The sequence below is a fragment of the Atta cephalotes genome (assembly GCF_000143395.1).
Source record: "Atta cephalotes unplaced genomic scaffold scaffold00092, whole genome shotgun sequence".
In the NCBI taxonomy this organism is placed as follows: domain Eukaryota; kingdom Metazoa; phylum Arthropoda; class Insecta; order Hymenoptera; family Formicidae; genus Atta; species Atta cephalotes.
This window is the reverse complement of record NW_012130156.1, coordinates 339410-349407: the sequence shown is the minus strand read 5'-3', so window position 1 is coordinate 349407 and position 9998 is coordinate 339410. Positions and strand designations below refer to the sequence as shown.

The window sequence follows — 9998 nt, the reverse complement described above, 5'->3', positions numbered from 1 at the left end:
CACACTAACACTACACTACACTACACACTACACACACTACTACACACGACTACACACTACGACACGTACACGACACGTACACGACACTACACACTACACACACACACACACACACACACACACACACACACACACACACACACACACACATATATATAATCGGCAATTATAATATAAATTTGCGTGTTTCAATATTTAATGCATAATTATAAATTCTTTTTTTACTTTTTATAATTCAAATTAACAAGCTTTTGTTCTTTTATGTAGTAAATTTTTTAATTAAAAAGACGGGAAAACTTTGCTTTATTTCGTCTTTCTTAATAAGCAGATTCATGATTTTTGACATTTTAATTTGATGTATGATGCACCAAGTTATTTTTTATATGAAAGTTTAATTTTTACTTGGCACGGTATAACAATCACCTAAATTCGATTCGCGTTTAAGCGGTATTGTTAGTAAGAATGACGACAGCAACGGCAGTAACACTTGCGTGACACATGTCACGAGTGTATCACGTCACCAGCCGATCGGTTGCAGTAACCAGCCGAACCAAGACTGAACCGACAGAGCGCAGTACGGCCTCCGGCCAGTCCGCACTCCGGTTAGCCGGGTTAGCCTCCGGCCGGTTGCCTCCCGCTCACCTTCGTTGCGCTCGTCGAACACGCTCTACAGAGCAGAGTTGCGCAGGGCAACAGTTTCGAAAGTGAAATTGTCGATTGTAAACGAAAAAAGTCTTTAAGTGTAATATATGATCATCTAATATATTTTTAATTAAATTTTATTATGTTAAAAATTATCACACACAATTTCTTTTAAACATCTTTTATTTACACGAATAACAAATGCGTCATGCGATACATACTAAAAATTCATGACAACATATCAACGTCTGAACTGTAGAAAGTGCTATATTGAAAAAAACATGAAGAAAAGTTTATGTCGAGCAATTAATGAAAAGCGATCCATTTCGCGAAGATCGATCTATATCCGCATACGAAGTACGGTTTATATCGAGAAAGCAAGATTAAAATAGGATTAAAATTAAAACATTAAAAATCAAGACGATTCCCGTTCTCAATCATATAAAATTTATGAGAAAAAAAATTGCGGTCTTCACGCCTCGCGCAAATGGACCACTTTTCATTCATTTCTTGACATAAACCTTTCTTCATATTTTTCTCAATATAACTTCTACGACTCAGGCGTCGATATTATATAATATTACATTAAAGTTATTATATAAAGTATTTGCAATAAAGTTACAGACAGCGAAGCATAACGAATACGCAATTAACAATTCTTAATTCTTTTAATCCTGCCGATTCTATATAATACATGTGATATTTTCAACAGCAAACATATGTATAAACATCTTTTTCTTTAATCAAAATCATAAAATCTATATTTGCTGGTAATATTTGTTTTTATCAAATTCTTAATATAAAATTTGTCTTCATCAAAGCTGCAAATAATTTTTCGTTGTAAGAATTAGATAGATAATCATTGTTATATTTAATTGCAATAATAAAGGAAAACAAAACTTACAAATTTAAATGAATAAGAATTGTTCTAAACACATATCAAACAGCTAGCATATTAAAATGTAATAAACAAAGAATTTGAAAGAAAAAAGGTTGATCAAACGTCGGTCAAAGATAGTAGCTTTGTCACCAAAATTACACTTACAAACTCACCTTTCTTGTTTTTTCAAGAAAATCTTCATCTTCTAAATTATCTTTCTGCATCGATGATATTTTAATTTCGCTATCCTCATAATGTCGTAAAAGATTTTGCGAAGGCAACGGTGTATCCTCATATTCTTTTAAATTAGAGCATGTGCTTTCATTCAACACATGTTCTCGGATTTTCGTTGCAATATTTTGATCCGATTGCACTTTTTTCGAACTTTTGCCAGTATACTTTTTAGGTTCTTCTGTTAAAAAAAATTTAATTATAAAAGAGTGAATATAATAATAAGAGATATAATATTCATTATTTTTTATTACTATATATAAATTATTATTATACTATAGTATACAAAGAATTATTAAAATTATAAAAATTACAAAATACTAACTGAACGAAGATAAATCGAGATGATAGTGAATGTCATCTGTTTTTTCGCGCGATTCTGCTTCTAGCACACCTTCTACTTTTTGAATATCTTTCACGTCAATATATTGCCGATGGTCTTGCACGGTATTTGATATCACTTTATAAGAGGCTACGCCTAATCGAATGTCGTGCAAAACACGCAAAACGGTTGTCTCGGTAACTTCTTTTATAATTTTGTTTGACTTTTCCTACGCAAACAAATCATAACTTGTAATACTTTAAAAGTGTAATAATTACACTGCTTGATACAATATTAAATGAAAATTGAAGTAATTGAAGTAAAGGACTTTAAAAAATATACATATATTTTATAAACAATACAAAAAGATAAATACAGTAGGCTAATGAGAGTCAGCAATAATAAACGCAATTATTTAATGAACAATCAATAATCAGATATTGAATTGATGTTTTCTTTATTTTGAACGTTTCAATTCTCTTTGGGATCCTCCTCAGCAAGAATGATAAAAGTATAATTAGCTCGCATGTCCATAATGTTTAAGTCACTCGCAAATTGACGAAGATGCAACGTTATTAATCATCACGGAACATGAAGCATGTGCCGTTTGTCGTTGCTAATTCTCATTAGCCTACTATTTATCTTTTTGTATTGTTTAAAATTTGAGAGTCCTAATATAATTATTGTTATATATATATATAAATTTTTTCCTTTGAGAATCAGTTTACTAACTGAATTATATAACATACATTAGTAATTTTATCCATTGTTTTCATTTGTACTGTTGGGTTTATTCCACTGATAGTTGAAATATTTGATGTTGTTTCAGGAAATTTTTGATTTTCATTGGTCGAAGAAGAAGTAAGAGGTGCAATTGTAGTTATTAGTTTAGGCTTTTCCATGGTCCACCTTTAAATGTTTGCAATTTTCTGAGTTGATGAAAGATTTTGTTGCAATATATTAAAAATGGATGCATATTATTGATTTTAATTGATACTCATAATTTTATTTGATAATTAAAAATAATTAAAATTCATATAAATACCAAGTGGAACCAGAATATGTCATCACGGGTGCAGAAAGATCTTCGCATTCCGGCGATGTTACGAAAGATTCACTTCTCGAACGTGGAGGTGGAGTTGTTGAACATTCAGTTGCTGTTGTATAACCCTCCACATTATATTCTCCTATTGCACTTTCGCTACGAGACTTTTCGATAAGTTCCTATAAAAATAAAAAAGATGAAATTATTTTAAGAATGTTTTAAAATATTTTTTTAAGAGAGAAAAGGAGAAGAAAAATATTTATAAATCAATATTAAAATCAATATTAATATATACCTTAGAATTAAAATCTTTATTTGATATTTCGACATTTTCCATAGATTGCGAACGAATATGAAATGAACTGTCATCAAATTTTTCCATTGGAGGAGTAATAGATTTAATTACATCAGATTTGATTTTTGTAGCTACAATTTCCGAAGTTATTGGTTGCATTTCAGCAATTATAGACACGGCTGAAGTTGTCATATTCGACATCAATGTAGTCGTGTTAGAAGCCGTATGCATGGACTCGTTTGACGGCGACATAGCAGGTATCGAGAGCAAGGACGAAGCAGAAGACGTCACAACGGCAGGAATAGACATCGGTCGAGTTTTAGCTCCAGCTTCACATAGTCTCGCATCCAGTTTTTCCGCGAGACGCGTAACTTCCGCTAATTTCGCCGAGATAGCTTCGACTGCTGTCAAATTATCACCAAAGATCGAAGCATCCTCAACTTTAGACATCCTAGAAAAGCGAATTTATTGATCAAATTAACTTTCTAAATAGATGTTTTTATTCTGGAGTTTAGAAATTTTTGAATATTATTTATCCAATATTAATATCCATTGTTAATGAATCTCGTAAGCTTTGTACGATATTATTACTTTTTGTTGTTTTATATTAATATTACTTTTATACTTTCGTTATAATTGTGTGTAAAATAATAATAAAAAAATTTAAGAATACATTAAATATATTGATACTACTTTCAAATCGTATTCATATCAATTTCAATATTGGTTTTTTTTCAAATGATTTTTTTCATAGGATTAGAGATAGTTTAGTTTGTAATCGGAAAATAATTAAATTAAAAGTATAAGTTGAATTAAAAATAGGACATAAGAAAATGTTACGTAATTAATAATTGACAGTACATTGACAATACATCGCGGCGTCACATGGTCTATGCAATTTGGGGTAAAGTTCTAATTTCGTAGCTCACGTTTGCTTTACGAAGCGTCATAATTGATTTCTATATTAAATCTTAAGAATCTTAAAGATAGATTTATTGAAAAAATGTTTAATCTAAGTTTTTGAACGTTATGATTTTTTTATACAGTTCTTCTTTTTTATTACTAAGATAAATGTACCAAAAATAATCTTCGTGATGTGTACAATACGGTAGATGAAATCTTCTTGATGCAAACTAGTTCACCAAAATATTATTGAAACGAGATTCACGTTTACCAGTTGAGTTTTAAGTTAAGACATCACTGTGGAACGAAGCCAAAGAAGTGTGGACCATGATATTTTATTATTTATAAATATTGTAACAATTTTTTAGAATGTAATTATTCAATGCTAAAACAAAATTTGTAAAATAATCGTATTATAAAGTATAGATTTAGAAGAAGATTGCTAAATAATATTTTTATGAAGAAATTTCGTGGATGTCTATTACACGGATTAAACATAACTAATAAAAAAACTAGTGTGTGTGTGTGTGTGTGTGTGTGTGTGTGTATGTGTGTGTGTGTATATATATATATATATATATATATATATATATATATATATAGAATAAAAAATAATCTGTATTTAAATTGAATCAAGCGTTATGAAATGTCAATTATCTTATTGCAGTTCACTTACATGCACCGTTTCTAAATTATAGAAGCTATCTCGACGAGAGCCAGCCATAGACTGACATACACTCTGGTAAACACGCAAGCGTTCCACACACCAAGCGTATATTACACTACATTTACTAATTATTATATTTCATTTATTATCGAATTGTGTTTTATAAAAATAAAAAAGAAAAATTTTAAACATTTCTTATTTCGATTTATGTTATTATTAAAACATTTTTATAGAATTATTTTTACTTTATAATTTTCATTTTTTTAACGCTATTTCTTTTGCATAATTGTGTAATTCAAATCATACTAATCTCTGAGGCGTAATATCTTCATTAATGTAAAAGTTTATTAGTAATTATATTAATGCGGAACGATTCTTTTTATACTTACGGTTGATTATAAAGAGGTTCCTTCAACCTCGTCTTAAGGAGACGACCTAATCTTACCATCCGACCAACTTCCAATAAAAGTTTCTCTCGATTATCAAGGATATCTCTTATACTTTCTTTGATGCGTACTTTTGCCGCTGCATCTTCATCTTTTGCAAAATGATACAAAGCCGTCACTGTTTCCGCCAAATTTTGTAATCCGGTACAATGCTTTAAATAAATTCATTTAAAATATAGAAAAGACAGAGACAATATATATAGTAGATAATGTATAAAATAATGATTCTTTTATTTTAAAATATTAAAAGAATAGAATACTTAAGCAACTTTTGAATTTACATATTGAATTATATTAATTTACGTTCATACATCTTCGACGTTTCTATGAAAAACAGCGCATACTCGTAGTCGGGTTAATTGTTCCTGACTAACAGATCGGAATTGTCGCCAAGCATGTCGTAATTTTGAAGATAGATTAGCGTTACCCTCTAAAGATATTCTGCAAGATAATCTTAGTACACGTGCTCCAGTCACCAATTGACCACCATATTCGTAAGTTCCCTGTAAATATTTATCTTATTATACTTATGTGCTTGACAATTCTACAGAAAGTGAAACAGAATAACTCTCTCTACAGAATAACTCTATTATTGCTTTTGTTTTATCTTATGAAAATAATTTGTAATAGTAATCACGCTATAAAATTACTTTTGCTGTTTCTTGAAAAGATTGATGTTCCTCTTTTTGCAATTGTATTTCCTTGACATTACAACCAACTTCCATGTGATTTCGAAGTAAAACATTGAATAAATCATTTAACCATTTAACAGCCTGGAAGGTACAATAGACATATAGATTTATTATATTTTTTTGCACGCATTAAAACATTTTTGTATTATATCTTAGTCCGTACTTGTTCGGCATCGCTCTCGTACATGTATATCAAAGCTATCTGTTTCAATGACAGCTTTTGTAATTCTACACTGTCATTAAATATATTCTTTCTGGCATTTGTCGCATCTAGTATATCTTTGACATTGACGATATCTTCATCGTAATTTACATGAACTTCTCGACCAAGTGCATCCTTTACGGGCATAGAAAGAATGTCCGACAATTTTTCACCTTCTTTTACAAGCTCGCGTTCTAAACTGTCTGAAAAATTATTTAAACATGAAACTGAACAAATATTAGTAACTATCAAAATAATGAGTCATCTTTACCTAAAATCGTTTGACTTTTTTCCAAAGTTAAGAGTTTAATGCTTGCTTGAGAAAAGTTGTAATTCCTATTGCCCATGACTAATTGCTCAAATACTTCACTCGTCTTATCGAAGTACTGTAATAATAAATAGCAAAAAAAACCACTTTCAATTGCTAACAACTAGGTCAATAAAAATTTGATTTCTACCTCAGAAACGAGTCTAAAGAATCTTTGCGAAGTGATTAATACATTTCTACGTCTTTCGAGTCGTGAAGCGAAGCTACGACAAACAAAGTCCATGAAATCTCTTTGAGATTTTAAATCTTCTGGTAGTTTACTTTTAGGTAGACTATCAATTTTATGAAGCAGCTCTGCATATCGCCCATAAGTCTCCTGTAAACACATTAGAATTATATCCTATGTAATACTTTTTAAAACGAAACAAATTTTTAAAACAAAATGAAAATTATAAAATTTTACTCATTTACCCGGCATTGAAGCTCAATTTTTTCGTGTTGCCTTCGGAGTTCCTCGGATGAAGAAACGTCGAAACCAACCTGACAACAAGAGTTCAACATTACGTCTGCTGGACCCAAGATCCAATCAGTAACGCTTGATACACCCTGTTCCAGATTTTCGATTACTCTCGCAGTATCCAGATTTCGTTCCATTTCTGTCCATGAATTTTCAATGTCCATCTGCAAACGATAGAATAGCATTGTATTAAAACATTGTACTAAATACATATAAAATAAATTTAAATATGCCAAGTAAATGTGATTAAATAACCTGTTTTAATTCAATAGAATCGAGTAGCTTATGAATTCCTTTAATCGTATCCAAAATATCCTTAGAGGATTCTCTACTCATGGAACTTACTAAATTCCTACCTAAATAAATGAAATTTAACTTTTTCCATTATTTTTACATAAGAGACACCATTGCTTAAAATAAATTATTAAATTTTTATTAGCATCAGTTACAAACTACATACATTCTTTTATTTATTTCTTAATATTTATATAATATATTTTTAATCTCATAAAAAAAAATCTAATAGATAAAAATGTATAAACCTGATTGAAGTACATGACGTGCCGTTGATAACAATACTATGCCCATTTCCCAATAAGACTCCACGTCATTCGATTGCATACGAATACCATCAAAAGTATTCAATTTTTGATGTAAATTTGTCATCTTCGATACAAGCTCTAATGCATCTTTCGAATAATTTTCTATTTTCTAAGAAAAAATAAATATCAAGCTAAGAAATTAACATATCATTTGCATTTAATTTGTATGTGGATAAAAATGTTTAATTTACCATACGTTTCTTAATCCATTCGATGTGATTGTACGCCTTGTTACCTGCTAATTCGTACGGTAATTGAGAAAAATCGATGTACACATGCAGCCTCGTTAGAGTAATGTATAGTGGCTAAAACAATTAACAAAAATAAAAGAAAATCAAAGTTATTACGCCTTTATACAATAATAACGCACAATTAATATTTTATTAATTGTAATTGTAATATATACAATTAATATTAATAATATTTTTTTAATTTAATCCAAACCGAAAAGACATTTTTCTACTTACAATTAGCTATGTTCACATATTAGTTTAATGTCATTATTGTTGTAATATTTTTATTAAATTGATTTACTCACTTCGCCTTCTTTGTGAGATTTGGTACAACTGTCGACACGTTTATCCCAAAAACCATCCGGCCGTATCACGATCACAGAAATGACTTTAGATCCTATCAGATTCGTAGAAAGTCTAATACAAGATCTAGTTACGCGCCATGCACTATGACGCGCGTCTACAATTAGAACCAATCCATTTTCCTTCGTCTCGTCGCTATGTAATTAATCATCAATAAATATTAAATCACTTATATGTATAAATATATATATATATTTTTTTTTTAAGTGTGTATATATCAGTTGTATACATTAATGAGATATCAAATATTCTATACCTGAAAATTGATATAAAATATAAAATGAGGGACTCTAATTTTGATTTCGTTGCTGAATCAAATTCTGGTGGAACATTTATTACTATTAAAGGTCGTCCGTCGTGATCACGACCGCCTGGAATATATGCAAGCTTTGATTCTAAATCCTCTAGAATATTCGCTGCTTTCAAATTTTTCATTGGCATCTCCATAACTATTTGTTAAAAAGAATCGTCTTAATATATAATTAGACAGTAAGTTTTAAATAATAAAATAAAATTTCCTAAACATATTTTTTATATTTAATGTTTTATGCATCAACATTTTAATTATAATTATAATCTGTACACACACACACACACACACACACACACACATATATATATATTATATATAAAATAGTACTCACCAATTTAATATAATGATGTCTACACTGAACCATATCGAAAAATTCGGAAACACTTGAAAAGTATTATAAAGAAACATTATACATGCAGTGCACGTAATATATACTTGATATACATCGCGGAAATGTGGAATATCAGTGAGCAGCTGTTTCAACTCCAGATATTATATCTGTATGTCCACGTGAGCAACAAGCAAACTATCGTGCCTCGTTAATGTGAGTCTGTCGCACGTGTTCGCATTAGTGACAGAAGAAAAATTTTTACATGTGTGTAAATGTATGCACGTGTATTTATATGAAATGAAATGTGTACGAGCACAATGCACGATAGATGTAGTGCGAAGCTATAGCTGCAATGGAGGCTGCAGGAAAACCGAAAGCCATCTCTGGTCCATTCAGATACAACGGTACTTTGGCACCGATTAACCGTGTGTTCCCCTTCTTTTATGCATGGCTCTTCCCTTCCTCTCTATCTCTCTGGAACTGCATTTTTCGACTCCTTATCTTCCTGGAGCAGAAATATGCAGAAATATTTTAAATAAACGGAAATTACAGAGAAATAACATAAAGATATTTATGCCAAAGGTTTTATATGATTTTTGGGCATATATAGAATTAATAGATATCGCAAATCACTTTATAATTATGCAAATTTAATTATTTACAAGCAGAATGCTTTTATTACTATTTCTAGTACAGTAGGAACATTCGAAAGAATTCGACAGTTATTTCGACGAATAAAAATCTAAATTATTTCAGAAGGAAAAATTTTCGAACATTTATAGTATGATAATAATGATATAATAATTATATAATAATTTAATTACAAAACATATTGAATACATTATCTTTAATAATGTAAATAATTCAAAAATTTATTAGTTAATATATTACTATTCAATATGTTTAATGTAGTAATATATTAAACAAAAAGTATAACAAAAAAGAAACATGTGTGTGTAAGGAAAAAATTTATGAATTATATATATATATATATATATATATATATATATATATATATATATATATATACGTACTAGTCAAGTAAT

The 9998-nt window shown here is 29.6% G+C and overlaps 1 protein-coding gene across 1 annotated transcript in view; it reads right to left on the bottom strand.

Annotated features, from left to right (window-relative positions):
* The window catches only part of LOC105624873, a 41438-nt gene extending 32689 nt beyond the window's left edge, over positions 1 to 8749 (bottom strand). Inside the window, exons 1-17 of the mRNA XM_012206223.1 lie at positions 8565 to 8749; positions 8251 to 8443; positions 7904 to 8017; positions 7653 to 7821; positions 7366 to 7466; positions 7065 to 7274; positions 6784 to 6969; positions 6597 to 6711; positions 6287 to 6528; positions 6082 to 6204; positions 5743 to 5934; positions 5375 to 5583; positions 3416 to 3866; positions 3121 to 3299; positions 2825 to 2984; positions 2079 to 2304; positions 1696 to 1934 (exon numbers count right to left, since the gene is read on the bottom strand). Coding sequence (XP_012061613.1) covers positions 1696 to 1934; positions 2079 to 2304; positions 2825 to 2984; positions 3121 to 3299; positions 3416 to 3866; positions 5375 to 5583; positions 5743 to 5934; positions 6082 to 6204; positions 6287 to 6528; positions 6597 to 6711; positions 6784 to 6969; positions 7065 to 7274; positions 7366 to 7466; positions 7653 to 7821; positions 7904 to 8017; positions 8251 to 8443; positions 8565 to 8749 — 3294 coding nt within the window. The remainder of the gene's footprint in view (positions 1 to 1695; positions 1935 to 2078; positions 2305 to 2824; positions 2985 to 3120; positions 3300 to 3415; positions 3867 to 5374; positions 5584 to 5742; positions 5935 to 6081; positions 6205 to 6286; positions 6529 to 6596; positions 6712 to 6783; positions 6970 to 7064; positions 7275 to 7365; positions 7467 to 7652; positions 7822 to 7903; positions 8018 to 8250; positions 8444 to 8564) is intronic.
* Between the last annotated feature and the right edge of the window lie 1249 nt (positions 8750 to 9998).